The following is a 19181-nucleotide window of genomic DNA, read 5'->3' as shown; positions in this document are numbered from 1 at the left end:
TTATTATTATTATTGTTGCAAGATAAATTAAAAAAAGGGGGACTACTTTTGGGGTCCGTATAGAAGCACGCGCCGGTGATGTTGGGCATGGCGGGGGGAGGGCAAATTATGGGGCAACTACTGTTGAACACGCACTCTTATTCTCTCACTCCACCCCTCCCTCTCATCTTCGACTTCAGCTATGGATCATCTTTCCGGCCTTCTTACCACTACATTACTACTAGTACAACAACTATTCAGAAGAAGCTCGTCAACAACAACAACAACGTTTTTCATAGACTTCAATTTCCTCTTTCCTCAAGATACATGCCTACACTCTGCCCACGGGGAGCGGCACCTGATTCTAATCAATCAGAAACTTGTTTTCACGATTTTGAACCCGACGATGACGATCGAGACAGCCCGGCCAAGCGACAAGGAGACCAATTCGCTACTACTGACAACAAGATAGGATCTTCTACAGCGATTACCAAGGCTTTTCCTTCAGGAAATTCAGCTATAATTTCCGCCTGCTTTATCGGCCTTCTAACCGGCGTCAGTGTCGTCATTTTCAATATCTCCGTAAGTCATGTTATTCTTCGGTTCTGTTCGTGCTAAACGTTGAACTAAACATCTTTTCGCTGTTTTTTATTGTTTAGATGAAGTACCTTATGTTCTCGCTCCGTATATACATACATACATGCATATACTTATGGTGGATAGTAAATGACGATACAGTGCATGTTAGTGTTTGAATTTGCCCAGGATAAAGAACAAGATTTTTTAATTTTGCTGATAGAGAGAATGTCGCCTAAGATTGAATGGGTGTTTTATAAGCCTCCTCTGTATAGACACATTACGGTGTTAATTTTTGTGTGGAGATGTTTTATTTTCCTTGTTAATCTGTGTTGATAACATCTCTTACACTACTTTATATATGATTTTGATTCTACCCACCTACACATTGCCGTCCAATAGATATATCATTAAAAACCATTTGGTGTATATGTATCTGAAGCTTCCAGTCACCATTCATTTTATTAGTCTTTGAAGTTTCTGTATTCCCGGCTTAGATCCTCAATTATTACTTGCAGAAAAGCAAGCTTCATTCTGAAAATTTACAAGTACCTATTGCTATTGTAACAACATCCATAATTAAATGGCAATCACCATTCCGACCACAAAATCATGCACACTCCTCATCTCAAACTTTTTTAATGTTAGGTGCATGAATTGCGGGACCTTTTCTGGGATGGGATTCCATATAGAGGTGCTTCATGGTTGAGAGAGGAGCCTATTGAGGCAATATGGCAGAGAGTAGTTGCAGTTCCAGTTTGTGGGGGGCTCGTGGTTAGTATTTTGAATGTTGCCCGAGGTTATTTAGAGGTTTCTACACGTGGTACTTTGGGACCTAATTTTAAAAGTGCTCTAGAACCAGTTCTGAAGGCAATGGCTGCTTCTGTTACCCTTGGTACGGGGAATTCATTAGGGCCAGAAGGGCCAAGTGTTGAGATTGGTGCATCAATTGCCAAGGGGGTTGGAACTGTGCTCCGTAGTCCTAACCAAATATCTCTCATTGCTGCAGGCTCTGCTGCTGGCATTTCTTCAGGTTTGCACATTTCTAATCATTCTTCTTCATTGAATCAGATGCACGTGATTCAGTAAAATTCCTGCAGGTCTTTTTCTTTTAAATGATCCATGCAATAATTAAAGAAAAGTCGTTTAAGCAACGCCAAAAATATAACATGAAAATGCAAAAATCAAAAACAAAAAGAATAACAAATTAATTGGCCCGAAGGTCTTTCAAAAGAGCAATGAATTCGCCTATCGATTCATGGGCTTCCCCGATCTAACCTCCGACATTGTCATGATAATGACTTTATGAATGATCATCATCGGCCTGCTTTAGTTATTAAATGTTCTCCGGTTTCTTTCGAGCCATATAGTCCACCATAAAACAATAAGGATAAAAGTATATGGTCTTGCTTGCTTAATATGTTATCACATTAAAATGTGTACAAACAACTTGGTGGCATGCAAATATGTTTTTATTTGTATCACTCTTTCTATATACCTAAACTTTGCTACCTATTGATATGGTTATTAGTGCAATAATAAACATGAAATTGGAAAGTTGCAACCTAATCCAGAAGGGAGTTCACTATGGTACCATTATAACTAACGATATGTCAGCAAGCTTCTTCCAATTCCTCGTTTATTTGACAGCCAATGCGGTACATATTTTCCGCTTGATTCTTAATGTTATCCTCAGATGGTTTGACTCGGTAACATGATTAATGGGGGTGTCCAGAACAAGTCATATTGTAATAGCACATGATGGTATTTCTGTCGTGTTAAACCGAGAACTCAAAATAAGGAGCAGTCCTAGTGAGACATTGAAGGAGTCCAGTTTCTATCATGGTGGTATCTCTGTTTTCGTTCCCTCACAAGATTCGTGTTGAATTTCAAGATCATGTGGACCTTAAGTGAGCTCACCTGCATGTTTCATATAATGTCTCGATGTGATGTGTAATGCAAGAATTAACAAATGATAATCCTTCATGCTATTATATTGGAAGATGCACACTAAGGTTCATGTGTATGCACCATTGCTAGATACAGTGGAGGTATACAACTTTTAGATATTCATTTCCAAGGTAGTGACAAGCTGAAGCATATCTTTTTGATTGGTGATCAATCACCAATACATCATTAACAATTTTGCAGCTTTAGCTGTTGTCAGTTTTGTTGTTTTCCTGCCTTGTGTGGAATTGGTCCCTAGTCTAAAACATGGTTTGGGTAAAAAAACAATTAGAGAACACTAACATGGGCAATATATGAAGATCCTCCCAGCTTGAACTAACATAAACCTGCAAACATATCCCACTTTCTATATTGTGTTAGCATTTTCTGTTGCTAGTAGCCACTTTCAAGTTCGCTCAAGGAATAACATCTCATTTCCTAGTTACACTTTCAACCTACCTAGTCTTCTTTCATATTTCCATGTAGTAAATATTTTTTTTCCATAATTTGACCCTAATGTTACCATGAAACAGGTTTCAATGCAGCTGTTGCTGGTTGTTTCTTTGCTGTAGAGTCAGTTCTGTGGCCATCTACATCAGATTCATCCTCATCACTTGCAAATACGACTTCAATGGTCATACTCAGTGCTGTTATAGCATCGGTTGTGTCAGAAATTGGGCTTGGTTCTGAACCAGCCTTTACAGTGCCAGAATATGATTTCCATTCTCCAACTGGTAATTACTAATCTACTCCTCATTCTGTTCCAATTTGTGTGTAGCTGTCCATGTTTAATGCTAAAGCCTGTTTACCTTATCAGTTGTGCATTGTGCAATTACTAGCAGAAGACCTATGCTACATGCAGTTTCACATTTGGGACAACAACTTGATTACAGAAACATAAGTTGACATTAGAAATAACAACATATCACACATAGAGAATGATAAAAACTCATGAGAACTAATGTGAACAAAATAGATGATTTTGAAAAGACATATTACCCATTTTTTCTTCCATCTCGGGGGAGATATACTCCAAGCTACGTCTGCTGAACTTTGTATGCTAAGTTGCCCCTCTTCTGGGGTATTCATCCTTAGGGTCATGTTGCTTTGCATATTACATATTTATGGTTGTCTATCACCCCTCCTTGATTTCTAATGATAGTATTTGTGAAAAAATTGAGTAAATTTAAAAAATGATAAACAATAAATAATACATAGTACTAAACCCCCTCCCCGCTCCAATGAAAAAAAGAAAAGCTTAAGAACACGTGTTTGCATTCAGTTCTGGGAGTACTAAAAATGCAAAAAGAGGGGTTCCCAAGAAATCTAAAGCATGCAACACCACACATCAAAAGGTGATATGTTCTCCTTCTTAACATGGCTAGCTGTAGTTTATTTCCAATAATAATATAAAAAAACATGAGGTGAACATGTGAGATTCAAGTCCTATGCTAAGATAAATAAAAAGTAAAACAAAAAAGTGGATCACACATCATAACTTTCTTACTAGCATCCCATCATAGGCAACATATTGAATTGCATGAAAGAAAAACACCCCATATTATATTTGAGGCTTATCTCTATCACACGGATAGATTTGGCCTCAAGGTTTGGGGTTTATAGTAAAGTTTGTCATATTGATATTATTGCAACTTATTATTCAGAACTCCCACTGTATCTTTTGCTGGGTATCCTTTGTGGCTTGGTCTCATTGACCCTGTCTAAGTGTACATCATTCATGCTGGTATCTGCTGACAATATGCACAAAAACATGGGGATGCCAAAGGTTGTTTTCCCAATTCTGGGTGGCTTATCTGTTGGGCTAATGGCATTAGCATATCCAGAAATACTCTATTGGGGTTTTCAGAATGTTGACATATTACTAGAATCTCGGCCATTCGTCAAAGGTCTCACTACTGATATGTTGCTTCAGCTTGTAGCAGTCAAGATAGTGGCAACCTCTCTATGCAGGGCCTCCGGACTAGTGGGTGGCTTTTATGCACCATCTCTCTTTATTGGTGCAGCAACTGGAATGGCCTATGGAAAAATTGTTAGTTATGCGGTTACTAACTCAGAGCCTTTCTTTCATCTATCTTTCTTGGATGTAGCATCACCTCAAGCGTATGGCCTGGTATATTTCTACATACTAACACAAGAAAACTCAGGATTTTGACATGTGTATAATTCATATTTTGGTTGCATATCTCTTTCAATTCTAAATTACCATTATACATAGATATTCTGTCTATATATGTTCAAGATAATTTATTTGTCCCTTCCGTTTGACTTAGAACTTATGACAAATTGTGTCAATACTTGTGTTGTAATGTTTTAGTTGGGTGGTTTTCACCACAATTTTGTGATCTTCACAGAAATGTGGATCAATGAAATGTTTTTCATCCTTTCAAAATAATAATTTATTGGTTCCAACATGATATAGCCATTGATATAACTGAATAATGAATATAATAGTTTATTAGGTAGGTCTAAAGCCATATGGAATGTACACAATCTTGGTACAAGGAGAGAGAAGATTATACAAAAGGAAACTAATCTTTGGTACACAATCTTGGCACAGAAAAATAAGATTAAGACAAAAAGAAATTAGATATTTTGTTTTCGTAACACAACTAGGACAACATGTTAGCAATACTTGGGTAGCTCTTGAAGCGATTTGGACAAAGCATCGTAGTTGACTTGGTTGGGGCTTCTATAAAGGTGCAACCGGATTGTAATTTGGAGGCCACGTCTTTGCCTTTAGAGCATTGTTTGCTTGTGAGTTGTGTATGAGTTTTAATTGTGAGAGAATCACTGTAATACTTTTATAACATTTTTGATAAGTAAAACTAAAGTGTGCTTCAAAAGTGGATGTAGACATTTTTTCCTTCGTGTTCTTTAGTTGATTTCTTTCAATTTCGCAATTGTTTGGTGTTTGTTTGACTTGCATTAGAGGATACTCGTAAACCAAATGTTTTTTTATGGCGATAGTGAATATCACTTGCTGAGTGGATATTAAGCTTTTGGAGAAAGTTATTTTGTAAATGTATTCATGTTTTTTTTTTTTGAATTAAGGAGAACTAGCATGACAACCCACAACCATGTCCCCCGCTAAATGTATTCATGTTATTATATGCTGAAGAATCATAAATTTCATTATTGTTTGTATAATTATGCTTTAACTACCAGATTCCTGTTAAATGTAATTTTCTGATATTACCAACATGGCGCTGGATGTGCAGGTTGGTATGGCTGCCACTTTGGCAGGAGTCTGTCAAGTACCTCTTACCGCGGTGTTACTTCTCTTTGAACTCACACAGGACTATAGAATAGTTCTCCCTCTTCTAGGAGCTGTGGGAATGTCTTCGTGGATTACATCGGGGAACACGTTGAGAACCAATATTGGGGGTTTGAAGAAACCTGAAGGTGGGGAGATGTCTTCCAACCCAGATGAGGTTTCCACTATTGGTACATCTGCTGCAAAAGGGTCCGATGCTAATAACCTTTGTGAAATTGAGAGCTCCCTCTGTATAGATGATTATAATTATAACATAGAGGAGTTAGGACAACATGTTCTTGTTTCACAAGCCATGAGAACCAGATATGTGACTGCCTTGTCGAACACTCCATTAATAGAGGCAGTGAACCTCATGCTTCTGGAGAAGCAATCATGTGCGCTAGTTGTTGATGACAATAATGTACTAATTAGTTTGTTGACTCTTGGGGACATTCAAGAATTCAGTCAGTCTGAAGAGGCAAAAAGCAGAAGACCTGAGGTATGATACTGCTCTTATTGTGCTTAAAGTGTCGCAACAAGTTTTAGTGGAAACTTCTGCTTCAATTTTCTTAACTAACTATTTGCTCGGAGAATTTATTTGATACATTGTGTCTCCTTGATTTCTTGTTGTTGTAATTGTAGTTGTCATTATTGCTGTAGATGACTATTTGGAGATTAAATAATGGTGCAGGAGATATTAGTATCTGAAGTATGTCATTTGAATGGAAAAAGTTCCCAAATACCATGCACTGTAACTCCTTGCATGAATATACTTTCTGCTCAGACAATTATGGTGAGAAATGGTATAGATCAAGTTCCAGTTATGGAGCAAGTTGAAGGTCTGCAAGGTCAGCTTGTTGGCATTTTGGACAAGGAAAGCATCACCCTGTCCTGCAGGTCTTTTATCATCTTCCTCTTTCTTTTTTCCATCACAAAACTTCTATACTTTCCCCCTTTCAAAAAGGCAACATTAATTGATATTATAAATCATAAGGTTGCATTAGTTGTGTGGTATTGGAATTGAGAAAAATCCTAAGGTTGCATTTGTTGTTTGGGGGTGGAACTGGACCAATTCCAATTCCAGTCCATTGGATTTGATATTTTAAATTCCAAGACCAATCTCAATTCCATTCCTATTTGATTTCCAAAAGATTCGTAAAAGTCTCAAATTATCAATAGTAATTGCCAAGTCTGATGACGTGTGGGTGATGCTGGTCTCTCCAAGAGATTGGAGGAGGCCAAGCTGTCTGATCTTGGGGGGTTACACCCTGCTGCCAACAATGCTAGCTGTCAGTGGCACAAGATTTTGGAATTCAAATTCTCAAGTCCAAGGATTTGAATTCTAATATAGTTATGTTTTGAATTCCTAGGAATTACTTACAATTCCCTAAATTTGACACTCAGGAACACCACCAAACAAGAAGAGAACTCAGATTGAACATTTGAAGCTTAATTATGTGGTGAAATATTTAAACTGGGAGTCTGAGACTTGTATTCTAAGATATACATACGTTAGTGAATTATTATATCCCATGTCTTTCCATATAAGAGTAATAGAGCAAAGACCTGCAATATTATTGTCTTAGTTAGTTATGACCTCCTCCTGTCATGCTGCAATATTATTGTCTTAATTATGACCTCCTCCTGTCATGCTGCAGGATCATTGCAACGGGAGAATTCCTCAACTTGTTCCTAATAAACTCAGATGAATGACTGGACAATGGTTTATGTTGCCACTGATAACACCAGAAATCTTGGTTTTATCTGATCAACTAGCTAGCAGTGAGGATGACGAGGAAGAACACCGAGTTCAAACAGAGCATCGTCTCAAGTTCTTTGTAAAAAAACATTGATCTTCATGGAGTCTAGTACATAATTCTGGAACATGTGAAATAAAAAAAGGAGTTATTCATTGATATGTATTGCTACTGGTATATATTCTATATAATGTATTTGTTTTTTTGGGGCGTGGGATGGAGTGAAGGGGGGTATTTGTGAGTAATCAGAAATTAACAAGATGAATGATCTGAACTTTCTTCTATCGAAATGAATGAGAAACAATGTTTTCAAGGTTCTTTTTCGATATGTATCATAATCGTTTCAAAAAAGCAAGAACCTTGCTTTTATGTTTATGAGCGAAAGTTCTAACACAAAAGAAGTTGAAGTATATATTTTACTTTATACAAATTCATTTTTTTTATTCATTTTGATAATTAGAAAGATTTCTATGTTATTATATTATCTCTCCATCTTCTTGGAATTGGTGCAATCACATGTTGTTTGTTCTTATTTTTATTATACTCAAAAAAAATTTCAACATTTCATTTGTCAAAAAAATTATCACTTTAAGAGTTAAGAGTAAGAGTCAAAGCCATTGCTTTGACGAAGTGAAGAATGGATTAAAATCACCGACGATTCAAAGTCAATTCGTTGTTATCATATCCAGCAACACTCCGGCGATTCAAAATAAACTCGTTGTCATCAATGACAACATGCAGTGACACTCTGGCGATTCAAAATCAACTCGCTGTCATATTCATTTTATCCCTCCGTCAGCATCCTCTCTGCTCTCATAGCTACCCAAGGCTCTTCCTCTTAGGTGGCTAACATTCCTGTCAAAGCTCTTATTAAGTCGATTTTGAGAAAATATGTGGCAAGTTGGACACTCTTAATATCTATTACCAACTTGAGGGCGTGGAATTTGTGCAATTTTGTTTACATTTAACATGTTACTTTGTTAATATTCAACATGTTGCTTGTTATTAGTCATTTCTTTTATTACACTCAATATTTTTTAAATATCTGAATTTTTCATGTAAATCTCAATTAATATCTGAATAATATTATTCCTTTTTTAATTTTTCTACATGTGTATATGTTTAAATCGCTTAGATATATGAGCATGAAGAAATTAATGACTTCTTTATCTTTTGAGTTATTTTGGTAGATGGGTCACTATTTATATATTCACTAACCTATTCTGATTTTGTGATTTTAAATTAAACAGATCGTTGCTATTTCCTATTACTTTTGGTAGGGTTTTGAGTTAAGAAAAATGTAACAAATATCTCAAATTGGATATCTAAGAAGGATGGGTTTCGCAGAACAAAACACAATAATCTCAGTTGGGAAAGATTTTAGTCGCTCCTTACTAAATAGGCATGACAACTTTTACCCATCAGGTTGGGTAGCGGTCGCCCTGACTAAATCGGATGGGATAAATGAATAAACAAAATTTTTGGATCGAAACCATTTCAGGTTGGGTATTCAATTATTGACGGTCGAGAATCGAATAAACATTGACCTAATTTTTTAATATTTTTAAATTCCTACTATTTTATAATTTTACATGACAATGTTAATATTATGTTTGTGTAAATTTTATAAAAATACATTATTTTTAATAATATCATTTTTTCCAATTGAGATCGAATAAATTAGTCACTTAACGTAATTATATTTTTAAAAAATTAATGCAATATGATATAAATGATAGTCATTTACTGACAAAAATAATATAAAACATGAGTGTTCATTTCGTTACTAAACACACCCGAAACACAACGAGATTAACTATTTGAGAGCAACAATTAAAACATAATAAAATAAGAGTACGCCAATGAACAAACTTAACATAAAATTGTGCGTTAACGAGCTTAGAGACTCTTAAAGATATCAATGAGTTCATACTGTCTTCACAAGTTTTTTAGAAGAGATTTCTCATATTGTCATAATAATAACGCTGTGGAGTAAACACATTGATCGACCACGATCACTATAAAATAATTAGGATAAAAACTTATCAACTCAATTCAACTGAGCTCACGGTTTTTATCCAAACATCTCAACAACCAACGATTACTCAAACATTATTCACTTAATGTCAATCATGTTTCAAAGTAGACTCCAAATCAGTCACTCATTTGCAATGCAAAAGCACGTGATGTGATATCTCCACATATTCACAATACATTCTGTAGCGACTAACCATAATACACTATTTTTTAATTCATTTCTTATCGGTTAATATCCCTCCATTCATTATACTAATCAAATTTAAAGGAATTTTTATCTTGTCAACGTAAGATATCACGCGAAGAAAGAATCATCACCTTGTGCCCCATTAAGAGCAACATCTTTTCATTTAATGTTACATGTATATCATTAACTCTTCTCTTGTATCTGATTTTACTCACGAAACTATTCGAACATGTCTTTGAACGATTTTTTTTACAAATTGCGGTCAAAGAGAGGATTGAGAATGACAATGCAATACTTCTTATATTGCACTAAATATCATTCTAAAAGTTGATCGACGAGCTGTCGCTTATCGAGAATCTGCACTGTCATGAAATGACTTACACATAGTAGAAATGTCTCTCCAAACGTTACAACCAGCTGGTCAGACTCAACGTACTAATATTGACCTTATCTCTCCAAACGTTACAACCAGCTGGTCGGATTCAACGTACTAATATTGTCCTTACCCAAACATTTACCAAGTAAAACTATTCTTTCTACCTTTATAGCTTATAGCTTAGATAAGTTATGATAATTTTTTTAATGAGTTGAATTTTATGTTATTGTCCATATCTTTGTGCCAACTAAAATTATTTTATCCTTTCAAAAAAATATTCATGTTATGAGTATTTAATGATGTAAATAGTTGGATTTCATTGCAAGGGACCATGGGAAACACAAACTTAAAAAAAAATAATAAATAGAGGAAATTTGACCAAATGACCCTAATAATAGGGAAATTAGAAAAATGACTCACATTTGATAATTTTTATAAAAATGACTTTTTCGGCCGGCAAAATGTCCATCTTGCTCTTAATGGGCCTTATACTCCCAATATTAGAAATTACTTCAGTTCATCTCCCCATCTTCTCTCCCTCTTCATCCATATTATACCCTAAACTCTCCAACTCAACATTAACGACTCTCCACGACTCACCTCTCCTTAAACCCTAATCCCCATCCCTATGACTCTTCGTTCAACATCAACAACCAGAAGCGGTTGAAGAAGACCCACAACTCTTTGGCGGTTGAAGAAGAACCCACGACTCTCCGACGGTTGAAGAAGAACCATCGGATTCTCAAATGGGTATGTTAACGTGCATTTTATGTTATAGTTAGTTTATTTGATGATTTCTTAGTTAGTGACCTGATTTTATGAAGATAACGAAGACAGATTTTTCATAGTAATGAATAAAGACAGATTGGTCCTCACGCGTATTGTAATGTCGTTTATCACGCGTATTGTAATGTTGTTCCTCATGTGTATTGCAATATTATTCACGCGTATTTTAATGTTCCTCACGCAATGGTTCGTTGTGAGCTGATCCAAATGTGTAAAAGTCTTATAGATCGTTGTAACCTCCATGCTCAAACTTTGTCTCTCTATAATATTTTTACACATTTGTACCAGCTCCAACAAATCTTGATATCTAGATTTTGTCTCGAATGGTTCGTTGGGAGTTGGTCCAAATGTGTAAAAGTCTTATAGATTGTTGTGAACCTTCATGTTTAAATTTTGCATCTCTATATAGAAGTGTAAAAATGACATAAAAAAAGTGTAACATAAAAATTAGTGACATAAAAAGAAGTGTAAATGTGACATAAAAGGAATATACCACTTATAGTATTTAGAGTATATGAATAAGAGACTAATGTAGTATATCAATAGAAGACTATCACATAAAAAGACTTTTCATCCTCTTCATAAATCTTCTCCTACTTCTCCTTCTCAATCTTTCATGTGTTTTGTTGTGCGGAATGCAAGAAAGTGATGAACAATGAAGTGTGGAAAAAACAGATGAAGAGAGATTTCTTATTGTCAAAGAAAAAAAAACGTAAAACACCTAACTTAATAAGCATAACTGTAGAATAAATGTGATGTAATTAATATAAACCACAAACAATTGATGGTTGATATTAATTCATATACTAAAGGAAAAACGTTACAAATCTCCACCTTGCCTTAAGTATCACCCAATAAGAAAAACCTTATCATGCTACTTTCAACTGTCAACATTTAGCAAATTCAAACAAAACAATGAGTGAATTTGTTAAGTAAGACCGGCTTCGTGAATATGTCAGCAGAATTATGATGTGTGCTGATCTTTTTCAACTTAATTCTCCTCTTAGTACAAAGAAATTGATAGTGAACATCAATATGTTTAGTTCTATCATGATGCACTTGATCTTTCGCCAAACAAATAACACTTAAGCTATCACAAAAAAAAATTGCTTGATCATGATGGATGTCAAGGTCATTGATTAATCTTTTCAACCATATACCCTCCTTGGCTGCTTCAGTTAGCGCCATATACTCAGCCTCGGTAGTGGACAACGTCACAATCGACTGTAATGTTGCCTTCCAACTAACCACAGAGTCACCAAGGGTATAAACATAACCAGTCATTGATCTTCTACCATCGATATATGCAGCATAATCTGAGTCCGAATAATCAGTTACGAGACACTGGTTATTACTCCCATAAATGAGACCAACATCGAATGTGTCTCTCAAATAACAAAATATTCGCTTTACCGTTTGCTAGTGATCCTTATCAGGTCGAGACATAAACCTGCTAACAATATTAACTGAATACACAATATCAGGTCTAGTGCATACCATAGAATACATTAAACTACCCACTACACTAGCATACGGTACATAAGACATATATAACTTCTCAGCTTTAGACTGGGGTGCGAATACAGACAAATGATCAGTAATAGCTGCAGGAGTATTTAGAGCCTTTGCTGTACTCATCCCAAAACGAGACAACATCTTCAAAATATAATTCTTCTGTGAAAGAAATAGCTTCTTTTGAACTCGATCTCTTACTATTTCTATGCCTAGAATTTTTCGTGCTCCACTTAGATCTTTCATATCAAACTCGGAACTAAGAATGTCTTTCAGCTTTTGAATCTCCGACAGTTTCTTGGTTGCGATGAACATGTCGTCTACATACAAGAGTAAATAAATCAAAGAACCATCACCGATTTTGTTGTAATAGACACAACAATCATATGCACTCCTATTGTAACCATGTTCAATAATGAAATTTAGAACCGCTTATACCATTGTCGAGGAGACTGTTTAAGTCCATATAAAGACTTTTTTAAACTACAAACATGTGTTTCCTTATCATGAACAAGAAACCCTTCAGGCTGACTCACCAATATATCCTCTTCAATCTCACCATGTAAGAAAGTCGTCTTCACGTCTAATTGCTCGAGTTCCAGATCCTGATGTGCTACTATAGCTAGTAGTTCCCTAATAGAAGTGTGTTGAAGTACATGTGAGAATATCTCATTGTAGTATACGCCTTCCTTTTGACTGAATCCCTTTGTAACTAATCGTGGTTTATATCTGGTCCCTTCAGCACTAGAGGTTCCATCTTTCTTTTTGAAAATTCATTTGCACCCAATGACTCTTCTCCCCTTAGGTAAAGTAACTAGCTCTCATGTATTATTCTTGTGAAATGATTCCATTTCCTCACACATGGCAGCAATTCATTGCGCAGAATCACCACTATTAACAACTTCATTATAAGAAGATGGCTCATTATGTATGACATCTTCAGCTACCTGAAGTGCATAACTTACCATTTCTTCAGTAACATTCATAGAGGGACTGATTGTCCCACTTCCAGGACCAGTTGAGATATTTCTTCTCTCGATTGAATGAAATAACCTGTCAGGAGCTTTAATTTGCCTTCTTGGCTGTGTAGTAATGTCATATTGACTTTCAGGTACTCCAAATTGATCAACTTCCTCAAATGGTTTATCAGTATCGTGTGTCATGTCAGTTATCCCTTGAATTGGAGCTACCTCAAGCTCCACCTGTTTCTCGGTATTATCATTTTCTCCAGAAAGTGATGGCTTGATAGAGGAGTTAAGTATAAATTTCTCATTAAATGTGACATCCCTGCTGAGGATTACTTTACCTTCAGAAAATGACCAGATTCTATATCCCTTGACTCCATCTCCATAGCCCATGAAAATACTCTATTTTGTCATTGGTTTCAACTTCCCTTCATTAACATGATAGTAAGATGTGCATCCAAAGACTTTCAAATGAGAATAATCAACGACGTTAGACCATACCTCATAAGGGATTCTGCAATCAATCCCAGTATGCGATGCACAATTTATTAAATAGTAAGTCGTTAAGACAACCTCACTCCAGTACTTTCTAGTCAATCCAGCATTAGAGAGCATGCTTCTAACTCTCTCAAGTAGTGTTTGATTCACCCTTTCTGCTACACCATTTTTGTGTGGTGTAACTCGGATAGTGTGATGTCTTGAAGCCCCCATCTCCATGCAGAACTCATTAAACTCAGATGAACATAATTCAAGTCCATTATTTGTTCGTAGCCTCTTAACCTTCTTTCTAGTTTGATTCTCTACCAGTGCCTTCCAATGTTTGAAGATCTTAAATACATCGCTCTTATGTCTCAGAAGATACAACTAGGTCATCCTTGAGTAATCATCTATGAATGTTACAAAATAGCTATAACCTCCTATACCTTCAACTTGAGTAGATACAATCCAGTGTGCCCTTAGTTTTGTGAACTCCCTTACTGAACTTACTACGATGGTTTTTCTCGAAAATGCAGTATTCACACAACTCAAGGTTGGTAACCTTGTGGCCACATAGAAGATCTCGTTTGGACATAATTTGCATTCCCCTCTCCCCCATATGTCCAAGTCGCATATGCCACAACTTGGTTACATCAAGGTGGTTGATTCATAGATTTGGATGCGACCGTAGTGGAACCTGTCAGCGTCTTACCTTGTAGTATATACAAAGTATTCTGCTTGATACCTTTTAGTATTATTTTTGAACCATTACTGATGCACAATGTTCCTTCTTCATCGCTAAACTTGAAACCTTTAGCATCTAAAATGCCTAAAGATATTAAGTTCATCTTTAGTTGAGGAATATGTCGAACGCTAGTTAGGGTCCGTATCTTACCATCATTAGTCAGAATTTTGATAGTCTCAATACACATTATTCTACATATGGCATCATTTCCCATGACAATGTTTCCACCATCATAATCTTCATAGGTATCGAACCATTCTTTGTTCGAACTCATATGATATGAACACCCTAAATCCAACACCCACATATCAAGAGGGTGTAGAGAAGTGTTAGCTACAAGGGCAATGTCCTCCTCCGAGTCGGTGTCTCTGTCTTTATGTACTATATTAGCCGTAAAATATTTGCCCATTTTCTTAGGACAATTATTCTTCCCATGACCTGGTTCTTTATAGTAATTGCAGATGTCTTTAGCACTAGGGCTCTTAGCTTTGTATTTTTGATCATTCTTCTTTCCAGACCCTTTGTAGTTGACTGTGCTGAAAATCAACCCAGATTCTTGACTGTCTACAATTTCACCGCTCGCCTTATGACGCAGTTCTCTAATATGAAGTGCTGATCGAACTTCCTCTAGAGTTATAGAGTCTTTACCCACAACGAACGATTGAACAAAATTTTCAAATGAGTTGGGAAAAGATACCAACAGAATTAATGCAGCATCTTCATCTTCGATCTTAACATCTATATTTCTCAATTCAAGTAATATAGTGTTTAACTTATCAAGATGTTCACGAAGAGACTTACCTTCAAGCATACAAAGACTGAACAAACGTTGCTTCAATACAAACTTGTTAGTTAGTGACTTTTTTATATACAAAGCCTATAACTTCGACCACAGACCGATTGCGGTATCTTCATCTGATACCTCAGTAATCACTTCATCAGCCAGATAGAGTAAAATTATTGAGTGTGTCTTCTCTTCCAAGACCTCAAGCTCAGTAGTGATTTTACCAAAGGTAGACTCCTTTGCAGGACCTGCAACTATCTTCGCCTTTTCCTTTGATAATGGTGTCCAGATGCCTTGTTGTTTAAAAAAAGCTCGCATTTTGATCTACCATAGACCAAAATTATTTCGCCCTGTGAATTTTTCGATTTTTAGATTCATTGAAGACATCTTCTTGCTAGAAAACAAATAGTGATAATCTTGATCAGATCTAACCCGCTTTGATACCAATTGTTGTGCGGAATGCAAGAAAGTGATGAACAATGAAGTGTGGAAAAAACAAATGAAGAGAGATTTCTTATTGTCAAAGATAAAAAGATTATTGCAAAGGAAAAAGATTACAACTATCTAAATTCAGAAGAAGAAAAAAAACGTAAAACACCTAACTTAATAAGCCTGTAGAATAAATGTGATGTAACTGAAATTAATGTAAACCAAAAACAATTGATGGTTGATATTAATTCCTATACTAAAGGCAAAACGTTACAGTTTTTGTAGTTGGTTGAACATCAGAAGTTGATTCTTTTTTATAAATTTATTTTAGTTTTTAATCCATTTACCTCATTCGTCAGTTCATCCAATTTACATCCAACATCAGTCTAGGGTGCTGTTGGTGAAGCTCTCAAATCAGATGTTGAAGTCATTTGATGAACATGTGTTGTTGGTGAAGATCTCAAACAAGATGTTGATGAATCATTTGATTGAGTCGCGGTGATGGGACAAAATGAGAGGTGCTAAGGCTGAAGGGGAGTAATTAGTCTCCTCTTGGAAGGTTTGGAGGAACAAATGAACTATATCTTCAATCTCTTCATGTTTTCTCTTCCTCGAATCTAGTTCGAATAATGCATCAAAAAATTACCTCTCATATCTTCAAATTCCTCCACCCTGTACAAGATCTTCTCCTCTTCATACACTTCCATCTTTTTGACAACCTTTCCCTTCAGGGCAGTGTGAAGATCCGAGGCGGTGTTCTTCCTACTGGATTTGTATAGTAATATTCTTGGATAGAAAGGCTCATGCTCATACAACAGCTCTGTCCTATTGGCCAATTTGGGGACAAACATTTTGATAATCTCATAGGTCTACACTCGGAAGGCTAATGCGAACCCAAATACGGTATAAACAACATCCAACGTCCCCCTTAACCCATTCTTTTATTTCAAGACTTTCTTCTTGGCCAGATATATCGACTTGTGGTGTTTCATGACCTTGTTAAACCCTTTAAAGTTGCTCTAAAGGACACATTTCCCCATAGAAATTGGAGAAAAGTGTCAATGTCATCGACCATGCAGAGGATTTTGATATTTATTATCCTCCTTGCGTCAAGGGAGAAAAGATATTGGCAAACCAGGAATACCAGGCCCATTTTCCATACATCTTCTTTATTAGAGCATAGCAGAAATCTTGACTCAAAGTCGAAAAATCTAACAATCATATTACTCTTAAAATATTTAACCACCAAATGTGGACATTCTTCAACTTAGTTGAAGATGTTTTCCATCGTAGGGAATCTTCCAAAGTACAACTCCTCTCCATTCATGAAGAACTTCATCTCCTTAGAATTTATGATGATTTTCTAAGAAGCATTTGATGAATTATTGTTCATGAGAACAAAAATCCCGAGGTTTTGAATAAATATCTAAATTGGGTTTCTAGAGCCCTATCCATTAGATCCATTGCAAACTTATGGGTAATTTTTGACAGATTTGATTTCTATGAAACCATAGCAGAAAACTTCTAAGCTATGGTTGACGTCATCTTAAAAAATGAACAACAGTAAGTAAAGTAAAAATTGTGAGGGACATTACAATAAGTAAGTAAGTAAAAATTGTGACAATACACGTGAGGAACATTACAATACGCGAGAACATTACAATACTCATAAGGAACATTGTAATACACGTTAGGAACATTACAGTAAGTAAAAATTGTGAGGAACATTACTATTTCAATGTTTTCTATAGACTAAGCCACGAAAAGAAACAATAAACTAACGATGCATGGTGTATATACAGAGTCAATTTCGATGATAATACATCTTACTCCTAATGTTCTTATTATTATGCTTACAGAGTCAATTTCGATGCATGGTGTATTTACATAGTCAGTTTCGATGCATGATGCATGGTGTATACTCTCTTAACCCTAAACTCACCTTAAAGAGCGACGAGACGAGCTTTGAAGTTAAAGACAAAGATGGAGACGATGAGTCGAGGGGGTGATGATGAGCAGTTGGAGACGGAGACGATGAATCGATGCATTGTTTTTACAGAGTCAATTTCGATGCATGTGTATAAACCCTAAACCCTAAACTCACGAGATGATTAGACGGCGACGGAGAGATGATGAACAACTAAAGACGGAGAGGGAGAGATGATGGGTAGGGTGATGAAACGCCCTTCATAAATTTTAAATTAAATGGGTAAGGTTTGTCATCAGGCACTTTATATATTAGAGTGTGGCGCATGTAGACACGCACTCTATACATATTACTCGCGAGGGCACTTTATATATTAGAGTGTGGCGCATGTAGACACGCACTCTGTACATATTACTCGCGAGGAGCAATATATATTACTCGTGATGAGCAATATGTATTACTCGTGAGGAGCAATACCTTAGGGGGTGCTTGGTTCAATTAAGGGAATGAGAATAGAAATGTAATTGATAGATGTATGGAATGAGAATGAGTATGATTCAGTGTAGTATTTGGTTAAAAATATTAATCATTTTCATTCCAATTCCAATTGATAATGTTTGGATCTATCCAAAAAAAATTATTATTATTATTTTATAATTAAAACTATTTTATTTTTTTATTATATTTTATATAATTAAAAATATAAAATATTATTATTTTTATATATAATTATTTAAAATATATAAAATATTTAAGTGTGTTATCATTTAATAAAATATAAACATTTAATATTTCACATATTAATTACATTTTTTTTATTATAACAAAAAAAAAGTTGAATAATTCAATTTTTTTTTAATTATAAATCAAAAATTATCTAGTAAACATAAATATTATAAAATAAAGTTTTTTAAAATATTATATATTAATAGTGGATAAACAATTTTTGGTTAAATATATACTCTTTATTTAATAATGAGGAGTGATAGAGGGAGGGAATTTGGTGAGGGAATTTGGTGAGGGAATGACGTGGCATCACCGTTGGAAAATGTAAAAGTGAGAGGAAAGAAAAAAAAAAGAGAAATTATTTGATTTTTTCAGCGAATAAGATTATGGCACGTCATTCCCTCACCAAATTCCCTCATCAAATTCCCTCACCTAATCATTTCTCTTTAATAATATATAACTTGGTATAATTTTTTTAATCATAATTTTATTTAAATATTTTATATTTAACATTTCTAATATTTTTTTAGATATTTTTTTTATATAAAATTGTTATTTTATTTTTAGTTTTTATATTTTAATTAATTTATTATAATTTTATTATTAATATATAATATTTAAAATTAATTATATAAAATATTATAGTATTATTATTAGTTATAGTAATTATTATTAAACTTTTATTTATTAATTATAT

General features: G+C 35.0%; 1 protein-coding gene across 2 annotated transcripts; it reads left to right on the top strand.

The window, feature by feature from the left end:
- The first annotated feature begins 45 nt into the window (after positions 1-45).
- On the top strand, positions 46-7760 carry LOC124937725 (chloride channel protein CLC-e). Of its 2 annotated transcripts, none has more exons than XM_047478045.1 (7): positions 46-561; positions 1204-1588; positions 3036-3236; positions 4167-4633; positions 5742-6275; positions 6561-6673; positions 7435-7760. In XM_047478045.1, the coding sequence occupies exons 1-7, from the start codon at positions 79-81 to the stop codon at positions 7487-7489; spliced, it is 2238 nt and encodes a 745-aa protein (XP_047334001.1). In that variant the 5' UTR covers positions 46-78; the 3' UTR covers positions 7490-7760. The 2 variants fall into 2 exon arrangements, with proteins under 2 accessions (XP_047334001.1, XP_047334000.1); XM_047478044.1 differs by having other exon boundaries at positions 6468-6673; positions 7435-7758.
- Positions 7761-19181: the final 11421 nt, after the last annotated feature.

The sequence above is a fragment of the Impatiens glandulifera genome, chromosome 5 (genome assembly GCF_907164915.1).
Source record: "Impatiens glandulifera chromosome 5, dImpGla2.1, whole genome shotgun sequence".
NCBI classification, from domain to species: Eukaryota; Viridiplantae; Streptophyta; class Magnoliopsida; order Ericales; family Balsaminaceae; genus Impatiens; species Impatiens glandulifera.
This window is presented reverse-complemented; position numbering and strand designations above follow the sequence as displayed.

Excerpts from the sequence above, each read along its gene's own strand:
- LOC124937725 (XM_047478044.1), top strand. The coding sequence starts at position 79 with ATGTTGGGCATGGCGGGGGGAGGGCAAATTATGGGGCAACTACTGTTG. Across the intron at positions 562-1,203 it reads TCGTCATTTTCAATATCTCC|GTGCATGAATTGCGGGACCT; the intron begins GTAAGTCATGTT and ends TTTTAATGTTAG. Across the intron at positions 1,589-3,035 it reads TGCTGCTGGCATTTCTTCAG|GTTTCAATGCAGCTGTTGCT; the intron begins GTTTGCACATTT and ends ACCATGAAACAG.